General features: G+C 32.4%; 1 protein-coding gene and 2 long non-coding RNA genes across 6 annotated transcripts; all 3 read left to right on the top strand.

Annotated features, from left to right (window-relative positions):
• The first annotated feature begins 4591 nt into the window (after window positions 1–4591).
• LOC110227503 lies at window positions 4592–5713 on the top strand. Of its 3 annotated transcripts, none has more exons than XR_002331190.1 (3): window positions 4592–4938; window positions 5042–5287; window positions 5509–5713. It is a non-coding gene; the product is annotated as an uncharacterized LOC110227503 (long non-coding RNA). The 3 variants fall into 3 exon arrangements; XR_002331192.1 differs by having other exon boundaries at window positions 4594–4938; window positions 5593–5713; XR_002331191.1 differs by lacking the exon at window positions 5509–5713 and adding an exon at window positions 5434–5493 and having other exon boundaries at window positions 4596–4938.
• A 7887-nt stretch (window positions 5714–13600) lies between these two features.
• On the top strand, window positions 13601–16577 carry LOC110227502. 2 transcript variants are annotated; one of them, XR_002331189.1, is made up of 5 exons: window positions 13601–13955; window positions 14059–14304; window positions 14611–14725; window positions 15893–15969; window positions 16292–16577. It is a non-coding gene; the product is annotated as an uncharacterized LOC110227502 (long non-coding RNA). The 2 variants fall into 2 exon arrangements; XR_002331188.1 differs by having other exon boundaries at window positions 14527–14725.
• A 235-nt stretch (window positions 16578–16812) lies between these two features.
• Window positions 16813–20277, top strand: LOC9310550 (probable xyloglucan glycosyltransferase 12). The gene is made up of 6 exons (XM_021021797.1): window positions 16813–17042; window positions 17471–18323; window positions 18398–18706; window positions 18782–19072; window positions 19169–19282; window positions 19360–20277. Exons 2-6 carry the CDS (start codon window positions 17568–17570, stop codon window positions 19981–19983), a joined length of 2094 nt encoding a protein of 697 aa, XP_020877456.1. The 5' UTR covers window positions 16813–17042; window positions 17471–17567; the 3' UTR covers window positions 19984–20277.
• The last annotated feature ends 299 nt before the right edge of the window (window positions 20278–20576 follow it).

Here is a 20576-nt window from a genome sequence, read left to right as displayed (position 1 = left end):
ATGGTTTCCTTTGAAGCCAAAGCAATTTGAATAATCTATGCAGTCTGAATCCAAAAGACGGCCTTTTTAATACAAGTCTAAACGTGGCATACCACAAACTATCACCGACAAAAGTTATTTTACAAAATCAAAGCAACCATTATACTTACAAATGCCACAAGAAGATAATGAAAATTTTATATTTGATAATGCACTGCGTCGTGTTTCCTTTGTATGAACGCTCAAACTAAATGTGTAATTTCTTAAACAAAATTTAAAATTGGAAGCCCTCGTAAAGTTAGTAATTCTATAAATATAATTAGGAAAAAGGTAATTTTAAGTTATAATTTGAGAAATGGGTAGTTTGAAAGAACGATTTTACCTTATGAAACATAATGAAAGTATAAAAATATTGAATTGAGAAAGATTTAAATTAACATGATGTTAATATATGGTGTATATTTGAGAAATAAAAGTATAAGTTAGTCCAAATTTGATTTCATAATATCCGTGCAAATTTTGTAGTTTCATATTCAAAAGAGCGATTAGTTTTGTATTAATGCATTTATACTTTTATGAGTGTCAAAATGGTCGAACAATTCCATTTAATGTACCTTGCATTGGAATAAGAATTGCATGTTTTGACAGACCGAGTCGCAAAGGACCGCAATCGTGAAAATCAAATTCTAACCTGTTCCAACATATGACTGTGGGTTTTGTAGACCAACCCGTATATTCCTAAAGTATCAAATATATATATTCAGTTAAGTGTTATATTTTGAACATTTCTACGATTATGTATAAATTTACAAAATTATTTAAACAAATTATATTTTTTATTATATAGATGATGTGGCGATTTTTGTTTTACATATATACAAATAAAAGAAAGATGACTGGAAATATAATGATCAAATAGAAAAATGTTTTGTTGTTATTAGATTCTAGAAATTAAAAATTAAATTATTTTATATAGAACATTTTATCATAAATTAGTATGAGAAATTTTAGATATATAGAATTTCCAACTTTTAGATATATAGAATTTCTATAATAGAAAGTAAATATAAAAATAAATTAAATATCCATAATATATTGTATTGGTGATAATTATCTAAGACTATGTATAATTTAGTTGATATGTATAATTGATGCGTGATGGTTTTCACTTCAAAACTTTTACCTGAAAGACCACACGTTAAATTGCAAGTGCACAGTAATCAGAGTAGTATTTTAGTATCGATCCCACAGAGAGTGTAACTACGAGTTATTGAATTCAATCAAAAAGATCTAGGTAAGACAAAACTAAACTTTGGAGGTTTGGTTTTGTGTTTCCTAATGACTAATGCAATGAAATAAGAAAGCAAATAAATGAAAGCTAAGTAGACTAATGAAAGGTAAGATGATTAACGGTTGTAAACGATATGACTAAGGCGTTGGACGTTCTAGCGTTTATCCGGGTATCATGGTTCTCGGCTAACTAGGGTTTAGATCTCTATATTTTCTATGTTTTCGTTCTAGTTCATAACTACGAAAAGCGAATGAACGAGTTATCCTAGGTTATAGAATAAGCCGGCAAATCTCCCTATACTCCGTTACTCAACTGACGCAGGCAACGACGCATAGATCAGATGCATTAGGGTTGGATTCGGTAAGTACTCTAAGTCATGTTACTCAACTTACGCAGGCAACAACACGAAGGATTGGTAACACTATGTTCGAGATTAGGTTTACCCAATTAGAGCTCCTAACCTCTTGGATCAGCGTTTGGTGATCAATCCAAACACATGCATTAAGTAAAAGATGTTCCAAATGAATCTAAGTATGAACGAAATAACAGATCAATAAACCTAGTATGCTTTGAACCATGAATCCCTTTTGAATCACCCCATAAAACCCAACAAAGAAACAAAAAAGGTCTCATGATGCTAAGAAACGACATGGAGATGAAGTAGAAAAGCATAATAAACGATTGAAATAAACAAAGGGGGTTCAAAGAAGACTTCTCTAGTGTCATAGAACATACTTGTCTCCCCAAAAGTCTTGAAAGAAAGAGTAGAAGAAAGAGTAGAAGAAAAACCAATGAAGAACAAAGGAGAAAGCTTCAAAGGACGACTTCTTCAAAGGGCAAGAGCTTCGACGAGGTGGAGCTAGGAGAGCTGAGAGTCTCATCGGGGAGGCTACTTGGGAGGCTCTCGAGATTAGGGTTGAGAGGCCGTTGGGTTTCTCCACTTTGTCTCGGTATATATAGGTTTCGATTAGGTCAAAGGGCAAAACCGTCATTCCCCACGAATTAGGTTAAGTGAGGCTCGAGCTTCTGGACAGGGCACGGCTAGGTATGACCGGGGTGAGGTGTGAAGAGCAGCCCGGGCACGGGCTCCATGACCGGGGGCGTCAGAAGGCTCCGGACCGGGCGTAAGGCTGTCTGGCCGGTCCGGGACATATCTTCAATCCTATGGGAATAACTTCCGAATGGCTCAATGAAACGCTCTGATTCCACTTTGAGACGAATCGTGACTCTTCTAGCTTTCCATAGCCACCGCGATCTCTTGATTTGGTAATCGGAAATACCTCGAACGGACGCCATACTTCTGAGGTACAGAAACTGTCATGAAACGGGATTAAATCGACTTTTATTCCTTTTTGCTTGAAAACTCATAATTCATCCTTGGAGCATAAATACTTGGAAACATCTTTGAATCTCCATTATCTCTTATTTTCTCCATGAAAAACCTAAATAAAACATATTAAAAATGGGATAAAATACGATGTTATCAATAATATTTGATTACATAAAAATAATTCTATTATTTGATCAACTTCAAATAATATGTTAATTTGTTTTATCAAGTTGAACTATCTATAGTACATTTTGATATTTTCAATGTTTTATTTAGTTAAACTATTTATACTATTTCATTAAGTGAAATTATCGATAATATTTATTGTATTCGATCTAATTATACAGTTCAAAAGAACCGGATGAAACCAATTAATTTTTTAAGATTTCAGATGCTTATTAAATCATGTGTGCTACTCTTACATCTTTTTACTAGTGTGGACCTCCTATAATATGTTTTTGAACACAATTATATGTTCATTAAAAAAAAATCTAAATTTATTTTATTATATGAATGATGTGATCATTCATTTTATTATAAAATAAGGATCAAAGAATGATGAAAGATAAACTATAATGATCAAAAATAAAAATATCATATAATTGGATATCAAATTTTTCTTATTCAATTTTGATTGGCTAATAATTATTTTTGAATTTATTATTAATGGAACATAGAAAGAGAGTTTAAAGTTTTGAAAATTAATAATTATCTAAAAGATTTGTTACCAATTTCTTATATTTAATTATATCGATTTAGTGATTTAATTTTTTTTTATATAATGTATCTATAAAAATAACCTAAATATAAATTACATTTCATGTCATTTTAAAATTTTCTAAGATACTCTTTTAAAATTGTTCCTCAATTAATAGTTTTAGATTCTATTATTTTTTCTTTATTCTTTAAATTTTATTATATTTATTTACTACAAGAAATATCTACATTATTATCAAATGAACTATCGTCGTATGCTATCAATGTGAATATTTATTGTAGTGATTTCCATTAGTTTTTTCTTCATTCATATTTGTGTCTTGGTTGTCACCAATCAAATCTTTGTTAGAGTCGAATCAAAAACCATATTTCATTCAACGATTGTAAACTCTTACACGACATCGTATGGTTAGTAATTGACGGAGGAATTAGGGAGATTTATTGATTTAAGGATAAAGACCACTAGATCCGGACCCGCACGTACGTGCGGGATAAAATACACAAATAAATGTGTTGCATAAAGTTTGAATTAATAAATTATTTTTTTGTGTGTTAGTGACCATTACAACAGTATATCAAAAATGTAGTATATTTATTGAAAATTTTTGTTTGGTGTTTTTTTAAAACTTTGGTACACATATTTATTATTTGTTTCATTCGTTATAAAAAATATTTCTCGTCATTCGTTATTAATTTATTATACATAGTGTAGTTATAAAATATTATTTGCAACATTTTTATGTGTTTTTTATATTAAAAAATTACAACTGGTTTTGGTGCACAAAAATAATTTGAACAGTTGCATAAGTTAGGTGTGTAATAATGAAAATAGAAATGTTAAATTTTGAAAGAAAATAAAAATTTAAAATTTGTAAAATAAATATATTGTATAATGCAACATTATTGATAATTGCTAATTTAGAAAACCTCTCTACCAACATTTGGTAATATTTAATTTTATTTATTTATTTGATCAAACTAAAATATTTTTAATATTATAACTTTTATTCAATCAAAAGTATATATAATCTAATTGTTAAATGTTTGTTTATTTATTTACTGTACAAATTCTAGATTATAAATGTTTTTAAGAAAGTATATTTCAGTTTGACAATTAGTTGCTAGTGATAGTCACAAAACGTAAAACATACTAAAACAATGTCATTTTTTTTTATCAACAAAACAATGTCATTTTAATAGAATAGTATTACTAAAATAAATAAAAAAGACAATCAAAATATAAAATAAAATATTTTTGAAGGGGTGAAAGCAAAATAATTTACCGAGACCACGTCAGAAAACAAAGTATATAATAATTCAGGGGTGAAAGGGAAACAAAAAATCTCGGCAACTAAAGAAAAATTGGAAAAGGAAAGTGCGATTAAAAAATAATCTTTCGACCTGTGTTAAGTCAGGTTAATCACTTGGTTAAATTACTTATGTCTTTATCTCGGGTTACGGTACAATCAAAATCGATTTCATCGTCTTCTTTATCTCTTTCTCTCTTCATCGTCATTCATCATCATCATCATTCATCATCATCAAATCTCAGGATCTTGGAGGTGGCTCTTCTCTTTCGTACCTACCTTCTAGACTGTGATTTCCAATCTTCGAACTCTCGGTGAGTTTCTAGGTTGCCTCTCTTTCGGAAATCCCGTCACACCTCCGCTTTCATAATTGGATCAATTTTATTAGCTTATCAGTTTTAATCAATTGGGCAACAGTAGAGGATTGAAAGAGCTGCTGAGTCCACGAGTTCTTCTCCATCAGTAGCTTCCGGTGATAGAACCCTAATCCATGATGATGAATTCACTCTAACAGAGGTTATATTGTTGTCAACCTATCAAATCCCTAATCAAGAGTTTCTTCAAATTCAGTGTGTCAATGTGATCGAGCACTTAGTGAAGTAGATGAGATTTTTGGTTAATCATATTTTCAAAGACAAATCTTCACTTTCGATCAATTCATGGGTAAGAGATGTTGTTTTCTTCTTTGGGTTTTTGGGAGTTTTCTCCTTCTTTATAACGATTCTGATTGAAGTTCATGCAAAACTGAGAGTTGTTTCATTAATTATTATGCTCTTTGTCTACTTGTTGATTTAGTAGCTGCGTTGCAGGTCCAGTCCGGTTCAAAGACATCACGTAACAGTTAGCACTCCTCGATCAGTTTCTTTATCTTTCATTTTTAACAGAAGCAAATTTCTCAAGATACATATGAAGTAGTATCTAGTTCGGTTCATGGCTCATCAATTACTATTTTTTCCATCTTGTCGGAGCTCTTGAGCTCTCGGTATTACAGAGAACGATATGGTGCTTTTGAGACTTCACTTTCCTAGTATTCTGAGTTTCAATGTCTTCGGAGGCGTCTTCAATCAATAGCAAAAGCACCAGGTGATTTTTTCATTACATTTTACAAAAGTCTGAGCTATTTGTTTTCGATTTAAGATTAACGTTGGAGGACTATCCAGCAAATGGATCAATTAATCATGTAAGTAATCTATCTTAGTAACATAGAACTTACACTCTTTAAGCCGAGAGTTAGACACTTTATTTAGTAAGCATAAAAATGCTATCTAAATTAAAACAACACAAAGGCAATAGAGAAGATAAGTATGTCCTTACTGGTTTACTGTATGGAACTACTTATGCGCCATGATTGGTCACTCGATCAGCCCAGACTGGAACTACAGTCTTCATTCGCTTGTCCATTCTCTCAAATCTGCACATGATTATGCAATCATTTACCATATTTGGCGAGCTCAAATCATTGACAATGTTATCCGTCATCGTATCATCTCTCGCCACAAGGACCTGCCGGAAATGAGGAGCCCCTCTTTCAACGCTGGTCTAATGTCTACTGTCATGGTAGCATAATCTTTCATGATCTGTTTCTTATTTTATGCTCTGTTTCGCCTAATTCTGGTTTGTTTTTTTCCTTTCACTTTTGCATTAGCCCTCAACTTTGTTAATCAAATAATTATCACACATTACAGAAAAAAAAAAACATAACCTACACGCTTCGAAACTTTTACAAATTAGTATGGTTGGAAATAGGATATTTTATTATATTATAAAAATATAAATTAGTCGATAAAACATAACCTAATATTTTACTGATTTAAAAAGTACTAGATTTGGACATTTTTGGTGAAAGATAATTTACGATTTTACGCATGCATATTTAGAACAATTGTTTATGAACTTTTAATCAGCCACAATTGTTTACGCTGAGCTTCATCAAAGTTGAAAGGAAACATATTTCGATTGCAGACCGAAAGCACATTCATACGAGGTGAAAAACCAACGTCGAAATCGTAGATCAGGAAGAACTTTTGTCGAATTGTTGGTGGATTGAAGTCGGTTTTTTAGAGAAGAAAAAAACATAACATAATTTTCTCAGAGCAACTATTGCTAGAAGATAGACAAGGTAGCGGAGAATTTGTTGATCAGATGTCGTACATGAAGAACCATCTGCCGTGGATCCGAGTGTTACGAAGAGAGCTGCATCGTGGAATCGTTATTCGTAGAAGTTGTTCACCTTAATCATTGTAGATAGTGTAAATCATAATAGGATTAGATCAAATACTAGATTTTAACCCGCGGTACACCGCAGGATGATTTAATTTTAAAGTTAGTATAAAAATATTTTGTAAATTGTATCTCCTTATAACATATTTATTTATATTATAGTTTACAACTGTTATTAAGTAACGGTATACCACGAGTCCACATGATAATTATTAATAAACTGAGGATTTAACCCGTATTAAAGCGGTATATAAATATTGATTCAAATTCGTCCGCCATATAAATCATTTCCGAAATATAACCCGTTCCGTAATTTCTTAACCCGTCCTGTGATATGTATTAAAAAAAATAAGGATTAAATCCGCATTGAAGCGGCGGATTAATGATATTTTAATCTTTTTATTATTGTTGATTCAAAAACCCGTCCTGCCAAACCCATCCCGCCAAAAAACTCATTTCTTTTATTAATGTTCTTATTTATGATATGATTATGAATCATTGTCTAAATATTTTAATCGATGTAGAACGTTGAACACACATTTTCGTCAATTGGATAATATATGTCTGTTTTTAAAATTTCGAATCACAGTATATGCAGAAAAAAAATTGATTTTTTTTTTACTTTATGTATTATATGATGATTCAAAATAGTTAAAAACAAATCAAACAAAGATGATAGGAGAATCATAATTATAAATCTTAATCAAATCTTCTAAAAATCTAAATTATTAAATATGGAATATCCGGTGTATGAGTTGGGTTAAATATAACCCGACCCAACAAATTTTTTGTGAAGGAATTTTTAAAATGGGTCGGATATCCGATATACCCGAAAGTTTTTTTACCCACCCGTCACAAAAAGTGCTGCGATTATACTAGTATAGATTTTTAATGATCATATAATAAATGGAAAAAAAAACTTCTACGAATAACTTACGATAATTTACGACATTTTTGGTGAAGGATAATTTACGATTTTACCCATGCATATTTAGAAGAATTGTTTATGAACTTTTAATCAGCCACAATTGTTTACGCTGAGCTTCGGCTTTTTGGTTTTTGGCCGGGAAGCACTTTCATCAAAGTTGAAAGGAGACATATTTCGATTGCAGACCGAAAGCACATTCATACGAGGTGAAAAACCAACGTCGAAATCGTAGATCAGGAAGAACTTTTGTCAAATTGTTGGTGGATTGAAGTCGGTTTTTTAGAGAAGAAAAAAACATAACATAATTTTCTCGAGCAACTATTGCTAGAAGATAGACAAGGTAGCGGAGAATTTGTTGATCAGATGTCGTACATGAAGAACCATCTGCCGTGGATCCGAGTGTTACGAAGAGAGCTGCATCGTGGAATCGTTATTCGTAGAAGTTGTTCACCTTAATCATTGTAGATAGTGTAAATCATAATAGGATTAGATCAAATATTTTTAATGATCATATAATAAATGGAAAAAAAACTTTTACGAATAACTTACGATAATTTACGATATTTTTGGTGAAGGATAATTTACGATTTTACCCATGCATATTTAGAAGAATTGTTTATGAACTTTTAATCAGCCACAATTGTTTACGCCGCTGAGCTTCGGCTTTTTGATTTTTGGCCGGAAAGCACTTTCATCAAAGTTGAAAGGAGACATATTTCGATTGCAGACCGAAAGCACATTCATACGAGGTGAAAAACCAACGTCGAAATCGTAAATCAGGAAGAACTTTTGTCGAATTGTTGGTGGATTGAAGTCGGTTTTTTAGAGAAGAAAAAAACATAATTTTATCGAGCAACTATTGCTAGAAGACAGACAAGGTAGCGGAGAATTTGTTGATCAGATGTCGTACATGAAGAACCATCTGCCGTGGATCTGAGTGTTACGAAGAGAGCTGCATCGTGGAATCGTTATTCGTAGAAATTGTTCACCTTAATCATTGTAGATAGTGTAAATCATAATAGGATTAGATCAAATATTTTTAATGATCATATAATAAATAGAAAAAAAACTATATAAATTTTAAAAACTCGTTGACATTTGTACGTAGTTCTTCTCTTCCATTAACATTCAATGCATATGTCATATTCATCAACTAAATTATAAACATTTAAATTTATTTAATGTGTGATTTAGCATATCAATATTCTTTTCTCCATAAACTAATGTAAAAGGAGAGTTTGGGTGATGGTTTCCTTTGAAGCCAAAGCAATTTGAATAATCTATGCAGTCTGAATCCAAAAGACGGCCTTTTTAATACAAGTCTAAACGTGGCATACCACAAACTATCACCGACAAAAGTTATTTTACAAAATCAAAGCAACCATTATACTTACAAATGCCACAAGAAGATAATGAAAATTTTATATTTGATAATGCACTGCGTCGTGTTTCCTTTGTATGAACGCTCAAACTAAATGTGTAATTTCTTAAACAAAATTTAAAATTGGAAGCCCTCGTAAAGTTAGTAATTCTATAAATATAATTAGGAAAAAGGTAATTTTAAGTTATAATTTGAGAAATGGGTAGTTTGAAAGAACGATTTTACCTTATGAAACATAATGAAAGTATAAAAATATTGAATTGAGAAAGATTTAAATTAACATGATGTTAATATATGGTGTATATTTGAGAAATAAAAGTATAAGTTAGTCCAAATTTGATTTCATAATATCCGTGCAAATTTTGTAGTTTCATATTCAAAAGAGCGATTAGTTTTGTATTAATGCATTTATACTTTTATGAGTGTCAAAATGGTCGAACAATTCCATTTAATGTACCTTGCATTGGAATAAGAATTGCATGTTTTGACAGACCGAGTCGCAAAGGACCGCAATCGTGAAAATCAAATTCTAACCTGTTCCAACATATGACTGTGGGTTTTGTAGACCAACCCGTATATTCCTAAAGTATCAAATATATATATTCAGTTAAGTGTTATATTTTGAACATTTCTACGATTATGTATAAATTTACAAAATTATTTAAACAAATTATATTTTTTATTATATAGATGATGTGGCGATTTTTGTTTTACATATATACAAATAAAAGAAAGATGACTGGAAATATAATGATCAAATAGAAAAATGTTTTGTTGTTATTAGATTCTAGAAATTAAAAATTAAATTATTTTATATAGAACATTTTATCATAAATTAGTATGAGAAATTTTAGATATATAGAATTTCCAACTTTTAGATATATAGAATTTCTATAATAGAAAGTAAATATAAAAATAAATTAAATATCCATAATATATTGTATTGGTGATAATTATCTAAGACTATGTATAATTTAGTTGATATGTATAATTGATGCGTGATGGTTTTCACTTCAAAACTTTTACCTGAAAGACCACACGTTAAATTGCAAGTGCACAGTAATCAGAGTAGTATTTTAGTATCGATCCCACAGAGAGTGTAACTACGAGTTATTGAATTCAATCAAAAAGATCTAGGTAAGACAAAACTAAACTTTGGAGGTTTGGTTTTGTGTTTCCTAATGACTAATGCAATGAAATAAGAAAGCAAATAAATGAAAGCTAAGTAGACTAATGAAAGGTAAGATGATTAACGGTTGTAAACGATATGACTAAGGCGTTGGACGTTCTAGCGTTTATCCGGGTATCATGGTTCTCGGCTAACTAGGGTTTAGATCTCTATATTTTCTATGTTTTCGTTCTAGTTCATAACTACGAAAAGCGAATGAACGAGTTATCCTAGGTTATAGAATAAGCCGGCAAATCTCCCTATACTCCGTTACTCAACTGACGCAGGCAACGACGCATAGATCAGATGCATTAGGGTTGGATTCGGTAAGTACTCTAAGTCATGTTACTCAACTTACGCAGGCAACAACACGAAGGATTGGTAACACTATGTTCGAGATTAGGTTTACCCAATTAGAGCTCCTAACCTCTTGGATCAGCGTTTGGTGATCAATCCAAACACATGCATTAAGTAAAAGATGTTCCAAATGAATCTAAGTATGAACGAAATAACAGATCAATAAACCTAGTATGCTTTGAACCATGAATCCCTTTTGAATCACCCCATAAAACCCAACAAAGAAACAAAAAAGGTCTCATGATGCTAAGAAACGACATGGAGATGAAGTAGAAAAGCATAATAAACGATTGAAATAAACAAAGGGGGTTCAAAGAAGACTTCTCTAGTGTCATAGAACATACTTGTCTCCCCAAAAGTCTTGAAAGAAAGAGTAGAAGAAAGAGTAGAAGAAAAACCAATGAAGAACAAAGGAGAAAGCTTCAAAGGACGACTTCTTCAAAGGGCAAGAGCTTCGACGAGGTGGAGCTAGGAGAGCTGAGAGTCTCATCGGGGAGGCTACTTGGGAGGCTCTCGAGATTAGGGTTGAGAGGCCGTTGGGTTTCTCCACTTTGTCTCGGTATATATAGGTTTCGATTAGGTCAAAGGGCAAAACCGTCATTCCCCACGAATTAGGTTAAGTGAGGCTCGAGCTTCTGGACAGGGCACGGCTAGGTATGACCGGGGTGAGGTGTGAAGAGCAGCCCGGGCACGGGCTCCATGACCGGGGGCGTCAGAAGGCTCCGGACCGGGCGTAAGGCTGTCTGGCCGGTCCGGGACATATCTTCAATCCTATGGGAATAACTTCCGAATGGCTCAATGAAACGCTCTGATTCCACTTTGAGACGAATCGTGACTCTTCTAGCTTTCCATAGCCACCGCGATCTCTTGATTTGGTAATCGGAAATACCTCGAACGGACGCCATACTTCTGAGGTACAGAAACTGTCATGAAACGGGATTAAATCGACTTTTATTCCTTTTTGCTTGAAAACTCATAATTCATCCTTGGAGCATAAATACTTGGAAACATCTTTGAATCTCCATTATCTCTTATTTTCTCCATGAAAAACCTAAATAAAACATATTAAAAATGGGATAAAATACGATGTTATCAATAATATTTGATTACATAAAAATAATTCTATTATTTGATCAACTTCAAATAATATGTTAATTTGTTTTATCAAGTTGAACTATCTATAGTACATTTTGATATTTTCAATGTTTTATTTAGTTAAACTATTTATACTATTTCATTAAGTGAAATTATCGATAATATTTATTGTATTCGATCTAATTATACAGTTCAAAAGAACCGGATGAAACCAATTAATTTTTTAAGATTTCAGATGCTTATTAAATCATGTGTGCTACTCTTACATCTTTTTACTAGTGTGGACCTCCTATAATATGTTTTTGAACACAATTATATGTTCATTAAAAAAAAATCTAAATTTATTTTATTATATGAATGATGTGATCATTCATTTTATTATAAAATAAGGATCAAAGAATGATGAAAGATAAACTATAATGATCAAAAATAAAAATATCATATAATTGGATATCAAATTTTTCTTATTCAATTTTGATTGGCTAATAATTATTTTTGAATTTATTATTAATGGAACATAGAAAGAGAGTTTAAAGTTTTGAAAATTAATAATTATCTAAAAGATTTGTTACCAATTTCTTATATTTAATTATATCGATTTAGTGATTTAATTTTTTTTTATATAATGTATCTATAAAAATAACCTAAATATAAATTACATTTCATGTCATTTTAAAATTTTCTAAGATACTCTTTTAAAATTGTTCCTCAATTAATAGTTTTAGATTCTATTATTTTTTCTTTATTCTTTAAATTTTATTATATTTATTTACTACAAGAAATATCTACATTATTATCAAATGAACTATCGTCGTATGCTATCAATGTGAATATTTATTGTAGTGATTTCCATTAGTTTTTTCTTCATTCATATTTGTGTCTTGGTTGTCACCAATCAAATCTTTGTTAGAGTCGAATCAAAAACCATATTTCATTCAACGATTGTAAACTCTTACACGACATCGTATGGTTAGTAATTGACGGAGGAATTAGGGAGATTTATTGATTTAAGGATAAAGACCACTAGATCCGGACCCGCACGTACGTGCGGGATAAAATACACAAATAAATGTGTTGCATAAAGTTTGAATTAATAAATTATTTTTTTGTGTGTTAGTGACCATTACAACAGTATATCAAAAATGTAGTATATTTATTGAAAATTTTTGTTTGGTGTTTTTTTAAAACTTTGGTACACATATTTATTATTTGTTTCATTCGTTATAAAAAATATTTCTCGTCATTCGTTATTAATTTATTATACATAGTGTAGTTATAAAATATTATTTGCAACATTTTTATGTGTTTTTTATATTAAAAAATTACAACTGGTTTTGGTGCACAAAAATAATTTGAACAGTTGCATAAGTTAGGTGTGTAATAATGAAAATAGAAATGTTAAATTTTGAAAGAAAATAAAAATTTAAAATTTGTAAAATAAATATATTGTATAATGCAACATTATTGATAATTGCTAATTTAGAAAACCTCTCTACCAACATTTGGTAATATTTAATTTTATTTATTTATTTGATCAAACTAAAATATTTTTAATATTATAACTTTTATTCAATCAAAAGTATATATAATCTAATTGTTAAATGTTTGTTTATTTATTTACTGTACAAATTCTAGATTATAAATGTTTTTAAGAAAGTATATTTCAGTTTGACAATTAGTTGCTAGTGATAGTCACAAAACGTAAAACATACTAAAACAATGTCATTTTTTTTTATCAACAAAACAATGTCATTTTAATAGAATAGTATTACTAAAATAAATAAAAAAGACAATCAAAATATAAAATAAAATATTTTTGAAGGGGTGAAAGCAAAATAATTTACCGAGACCACGTCAGAAAACAAAGTATATAATAATTCAGGGGTGAAAGGGAAACAAAAAATCTCGGCAACTAAAGAAAAATTGGAAAAGGAAAGTGCGATTAAAAAATAATCTTTCGACCTGTGTTAAGTCAGGTTAATCACTTGGTTAAATTACTTATGTCTTTATCTCGGGTTACGGTACAATCAAAATCGATTTCATCGTCTTCTTTATCTCTTTCTCTCTTCATCGTCATTCATCATCATCATCATTCATCATCATCAAATCTCAGGATCTTGGAGGTGGCTCTTCTCTTTCGTACCTACCTTCTAGACTGTGATTTCCAATCTTCGAACTCTCGGTGAGTTTCTAGGTTGCCTCTCTTTCGGAAATCCCGTCACACCTCCGCTTTCATAATTGGATCAATTTTATTAGCTTATCAGTTTTAATCAATTGGGCAACAGTAGAGGATTGAAAGAGCTGCTGAGTCCACGAGTTCTTCTCCATCAGTAGCTTCCGGTGATAGAACCCTAATCCATGATGATGAATTCACTCTAACAGAGGTTATATTGTTGTCAACCTATCAAATCCCTAATCAAGAGTTTCTTCAAATTCAGTGTGTCAATGTGATCGAGCACTTAGTGAAGTAGATGAGATTTTTGGTTAATCATATTTTCAAAGACAAATCTTCACTTTCGATCAATTCATGGGTAAGAGATGTTGTTTTCTTCTTTGGGTTTTTGGGGAGTTTTCTCCTTCTTTATAACGATTCTGATTGAAGTTCATGCAAAACTGAGAGTTGTTTCATTAATTATTATGCTCTTTGTCTACTTGTTGATTTAGTAGCTGCGTTGCAGGTCCAGTCCGGTTCAAAGACATCACGTAACAGTTAGCACTCCTCGATCAGTTTCTTTATCTTTCATTTTTAACAGAAGCAAATTTCTCAAGATACATATGAAGTAGTATCTAGTTCGGTTCATGGCTCATCAATTACTATTTTTTCCATCTTGTCGGAGCTCTTGAGCTCTCGGTATTACAGAGAACGATATGGTGCTTTTGAGACTTCACTTTCCTAGTATTCTGAGTTTCAATGTCTTCGGAGGCGTCTTCAATCAATAGCAAAAGCACCAGGTGATTTTTTCATTACATTTTACAAAAGTCTGAGCTATTTGTTTTCGATTTAAGATTAACGTTGGAGGACTATCCAGCAAATGGATCAATTAATCATGTAAGTAATCTATCTTAGTAACATAGAACTTACACTCTTTAAGCCGAGAGTTAGACACTTTATTTAGTAAGCATAAAAATGCTATCTAAATTAAAACAACACAAAGGCAATAGAGAAGATAAGTATATCATAAAAACGATAGAATTTGCGAGAGCAACTTAAAACTCAAAAGAAACAACAAATTTAGGAGTAGTTATCCCTTTTCTCCTTGGTATTCTCATATTTAATTTCCTTCTCATTAGTCTTCTCATCCTAAATGTTCTTATCCTTCATTACTTAGTCCAATGCTTCTTGCTTGTGTGCTTAGTTGCCTCAACAATACCCCTTTTTCTACTTGTAGATGATGCTGTAGATCAAAGTGGACATTGTAGCGTTAATGGTTTGCACTACTATTAGTAAAACCTAGGGGAAAGATGACAATGAGATTAGCAAAAACATTAAAATCATTAGATCTATAGTTAGGATTAGATAACTCTTTATTTTAGGTCTTGAATCTGTAGTTAAGAAAGAAAAACAAAGAATAGTTAGTAAGATTTAGTATACCACTTGTGAATCTCATTATTTCTCACTTGATTATAAGAAACACAACACTTAAAATCATTATATAAGAAGAATATTTTGTAAACTTGGACATAGATCACAAATTAACGATCTAGGAGTATTGATGCAGATTAAGATATCATCTACATAGCATGCCTGTGAGACATCACAACCTTAGTTACACAATAATTGTCAATAAAAAAAGAAGATAAATTAGAAACACGTTAAATTTATCATAGTTGTCTAAAAAGTTGGTTTATTCTTGAAAATGCTTACGCAGTTTTAAATTCCTCAAACCTCTGAAATGGATGGTTAATAATGATCTGAGAACAGTCGAAGGCAGTGAAAATGTTCTTGATATCTGCATCAATATTCAGAAATTATTATTAATCTCTACGCCAAATCATCTATAGACTCTTATAGACCCATTGAAAAATTAAGAATGTTATTTACCTCCCTACACTCTTATATTGGCAAATTTGATCAGAGGAATAATCATTTCATCGCCTTCGTTTTCACGTGTACTGTAGATTTCACTTGAATATGCATCTTGGTTCGAAAGGCTTCAGTAATCGCGGAAGCCAATTGAATTTTTTTAGAAGATGAGGTAATGAGTTTTCGTTTCTTTCTTCAATAATTATTTATAGGGATGTTTAGTCGGCTGCGGTTTAGGTTTGATAGGAAAGAACTTTAGAATATCTTTAAGATATCCGAATTTAGTGGGCATAATTGTAGATTTCACGTAGTTTTGGTTAGAATAGTTATGCTATTAACCCGTTTAGAGTTTAGTTATGGAAAATTCATTAATTATATTGTTTTTTGTATTGGAATATGCCCCTATAAATCCATTAAAAATATATATGGAATGTTAGTTTTGATTTTGTCAACGGAATATTCTCCTATTAACCCGATTATAATCAATATGGTAGGTAATTAAAGAAGATTGCATTAACTTTATCCGCGTCAAGGTCCGTACCATAAGTCCAAGATCCACGTATATAACCGCCCAAATGCATCCAGGATCCGCGTGTTTATCCGACACCAAACCCAGGATCCGCGTTTTTTTGTTTTTTTTGTTCTATTCAAATTGTCAATTTTATCCTTTCACGATCTTTTTCATTGATTCTTTGAATGCAAAATTCCTAATGGCATTCTCTTGTAATTTTTTACACTTTATAAGGTTTATTATTAGGGAATGCTTCCCAATTAATAGTATAGATACTAAGAGAATAGTAACATGTGTAAAAAACTACAAATCATGAAGGTTTAACAGCAAAAATTCAGTAAAAAAACAAAAAGCGCCAAATTAGGAGGCAAATGTCTAAATGAACGGTGTGGCAAAAGACTTGGTCTTATCTTTCTCTCTCGCCCACTCATTACAAATTTAATCACAGTAAAAAAAAAAACAGAAAATCCATATCTCAAATCCACATTTCTATTTTTAATTTCTTCTTCCTTACGTTGTCTTTTGCGGATATTCTTCACAAATTTTACGATATTTTCTTTTTAGATTACTGTCCTTTTTTTTTTGTTTCGCGTGTGATCATTAACTCGAGGTAAATTCTCTAATCCCAGTTAATATCACACGCGGAATATCAAAGATCCGATTTGTACATTGTACCAACATCAGAGGAGGTTTAAAGTGGAGTATTTGGAAGAACAACAAAGCCAAGAAATTTGGTAAAGACAGCTTTTCTTATTTTGTTGTTTGTGTCAACAAATCCAAACAAGGCTTTTGATCATTTCATTTTGATCCTTTTCCTTATTCTGGGAATCTACAAATTCCTTCAACGTCACTTTTTTTGTTTTGTTTATATTTTGAAAGTGAGAATAAAAAAAATATTGACCATTGGGTGTTGTTTCTCTCAATTTATTCTTCTGGGTTTTTTTGTATATTCTTCAAAATCTGCAAATATAAAAAAAAAAACGTGTTGAGCTGTTACCACTTTCTTTTTTTGTTTCTTCTCTCTCTTTTGTCTTTTAAATTTCTTCAAAATTTCTCATTTTTCACTACAAAAACTTTTTGTTTTCTCTCATTATCTCGGGAACAGAGTTTTTTCTCTTCTCTTCTCTTCATTACATCTTCTCTTCCCTTTTTGTTATTACAGTAACACGCGTCTCCTTCAATCCTCTCGCTGTCAATGAGATCCAATTTGTAGCTGTTTCATCTTCTGTTCTTTTTTTTGTTGATCTATCGAAACAAAAATGGCACCAAAGTTTGAATGGTGGGCTAAAGGAAACAACAACAACAACCGTAAAGGAACACCAGTCGTCGTCAAAATGGAAAACCCTAATAACTGGTCAATGGTGGAACTTGAATCACCTTCTCATGACGATTTCCTCGTAAGAACTCATGAGAAATCTCGTAACAAGAACGCAAGACAGCTCACTTGGGTTCTACTTCTTAAAGCTCACCGTGCCGCAGGTTGTCTCACTTCTCTCGGTTCTGCATTAATCGCTCTCGGCACTGCCGTACGCCGCCGTATCGCCGCCGGCCGTACAGACACTGAAATCTCCTCCTCCTCCGGAGTACAGAAGCAAAACCCTGCGAAAAAATCGAAACTTTTTTACTCTTGCTTAAAGGTGTTTCTCTGGCTTTCTTTAATCCTTTTGGGTTTTGAGATTGCTGCTTACTTCAAAGGTTGGCACTTTGGAACTTCTAAGCTTCAGCTTCAGTTTATCTTCAATAAAGGATTCTTTGATTGGGTTTACACGAGATGGGTTTTGCTTCGTGTTGAGTATCTTGCTCCTCCGCTTCAGTTTCTTGCTAATGGCTGCATCGTTCTGTTTCTTGTTCAGAGTCTTGATAGACTCATTCTTTGTCTTGGTTGTTTTTGGATCCGTTTCAAGAAGATTAAACCGGTTCCTAAACCAGATTCTATCTCTGATCTTGAATCTGGTGACAATGGTGCCTTCCTCCCTATGGTTCTTGTTCAAATCCCTATGTGTAATGAGAAAGAGGTAGCAACCAAAACCAAAAGCTTTAAAAAAATTCGAATTGGTTAATTTTTTTTACTAAGTTATGGTTTTTACAGGTTTATCAGCAATCAATTGCTGCTGTTTGTAACTTAGACTGGCCAAAAGGGAAGATTTTGATTCAAATTCTTGACGATTCGGATGATCCGATAACGCAGAGTTTGATTAAAGAAGAGGTTCATAAATGGCAGAATCAAGGTGCACGCATTGTGTATCGTCACCGTGTTAACAGAGAAGGTTACAAAGCTGGTAATCTTAAGTCTGCTATGAACTGTAGTTATGTTAAAGACTACGAATTCGTCGCGATTTTCGACGCTGATTTTCAACCTCTACCTGATTTCCTCAAAAAGACAATTCCTCATTTTAAGGTAATAATTGCTAATTTTGGAGCTTAATTTGATCCAAAAGATTGTATACTAAATCAGGTTTGTTTTCTTTGATAGGATAATGAGGAACTAGGATTGGTTCAAGCGAGGTGGTCCTTTGTGAATAAGGAAGAGAATTTGTTGACACGATTACAGAACATTAACTTGGCTTTTCACTTTGAGGTTGAGCAGCAAGTGAATAGCGTCTTCTTGAATTTCTTTGGATTCAATGGAACAGCCGGTGTCTGGAGGATCAAAGCTTTGGAAGATTCTGGTGGCTGGCTCGAGAGAACTACCGTCGAGGATATGGACATTGCTGTTCGTGCTCACCTTCATGGATGGAAATTCATTTTCCTAAACGACGTTGAGGTATTGTAGCAATAACCGTGTTTGTTGTTGTTGTTGTTACCAACTGGTTTGTTTGATTCTTGGCTAATGTCATATACTATGTGTTGCCTTTCTCAGTGCCAATGTGAATTACCGGAATCCTATGAAGCTTACAGAAAACAGCAACACAGATGGCATTCAGGACCTATGCAACTATTTCGTCTTTGTTTGCCCGCTGTCATTAAATCAAAGGTGCGCTAACGGTTTCAGTATTATATGTTGGCTGTTGTGTGTTTTCTGATGCCTTTGTATGTGTGTGTGTTTTGCAGATAAGCATAGGAAAGAAATTCAATCTGATATTCCTCTTCTTCCTACTGAGGAAGCTTATCTTGCCATTCTACTCATTTACCCTCTTTTGTATTATCCTGCCAATGACTATGTTTGTACCCGAGGCTGAGCTTCCCGCTTGGGTTGTTTGCTACATACCTGCCACAATGTCGTTCCTCAACATCCTTCCCGCCCCGAAGTCATTTCCGTTTATAGTCCCGTACCTTCTCTTTGAGAACACAATGTCTGTGACCAAGTTCAACGCAATGGTCTCAGGTCTATTTCAGCTAGGAAGTGCTTATGAATGGGTAGTTACAAAAAAATCTGGACGATCATCGGAAGGCGATCTTGCTGCTTTAGTTGAAAAAGACGAAAAGAAAACGAAACATCAGAGAGGTGTGTCTGCACCCGAAACCGAAGCCGAGAAAAAGGCGGAAAAGACAAAGAAAAAGAAGAAGAAGCACAATAGGATATATATGAAGGAGCTATCACTAGCGTTTCTGTTACTGACCGCAGCAACTCGAAGTCTTTTATCGGCGCAAGGAATCCATTTTTACTTCCTCTTGTTTCAAGGAATCTCCTTCTTACTTGTTGGTCTAGATCTAATTGGAGAGCAAGTTGAATGACACTCAAAGAGACTGAAGTAGTGCTTGTAGAAGAGACGTTGTAGAAGACAGGAACATGAAGAGAAGAAAAAAGGCTTAAGGAAAGGGTCTGGACCCAAAAGAATACAATACATCATTGAACATAGATCGGTTTCACTAAGGAAGGACATGAATTAACTCTGTGGTAATGTGTAAGGTTTTAACTTTTCTTTCTTTTGGGTTTGGCCACAGTTGTTTATTCTTTCGTTTAATGGGGACAATTCTTTTGTAAGAAAGTCTTGTTCAATTAAGAAAGCAAATTATTTTAGCTCTAAAGAGACTTATTATTAACTCTGGGGAAATCGAAGACAACTACACCTTTATAATGAATATACAATTTCCCTTGCTTCGGTAAAGTGTCCAGAGAAAAGGCCCCCTATAGTTGTATAGTCAGGCTGGGCTGCGACTTTGGTTAACAAACCGAACCGAGCTGGTTTCTTCGGTTAACAGTTAACCGAAGTAGTTCTAGAACGTTACCGGAATTAATTGAAAAGCAAAACCAAAACTAACAGTTTGATTTTTTATTTTAAAATTTAGGGTTAAAATAGGTTATTTTCGGTTAACTTTGGGTATTT

This window comes from Arabidopsis lyrata (genome assembly GCF_000004255.2).
Source record: "Arabidopsis lyrata subsp. lyrata unplaced genomic scaffold ARALYscaffold_6, whole genome shotgun sequence".
In the NCBI taxonomy this organism is placed as follows: domain Eukaryota; kingdom Viridiplantae; phylum Streptophyta; class Magnoliopsida; order Brassicales; family Brassicaceae; genus Arabidopsis; species Arabidopsis lyrata.
The sequence above is the reverse complement of the archived record's forward strand: the minus strand, read 5'-3'. Positions and strand labels throughout refer to the sequence as shown.

What these genes read in the sequence shown, in the direction of transcription:
- LOC9310550 (XM_021021797.1), top strand. Translation starts at nt 17,568, where the DNA reads ATGGCACCAAAGTTTGAATGGTGGGCTAAAGGAAACAACAACAACAAC. An exon ending in AGACAATTCCTCATTTTAAG is followed by an intron (nt 18,707 to 18,781) that starts GTAATAATTGCT and finishes TTTCTTTGATAG; the next exon opens with GATAATGAGGAACTAGGATT. An exon ending in TTTTCCTAAACGACGTTGAG is followed by an intron (nt 19,073 to 19,168) that starts GTATTGTAGCAA and finishes TGCCTTTCTCAG; the next exon opens with TGCCAATGTGAATTACCGGA.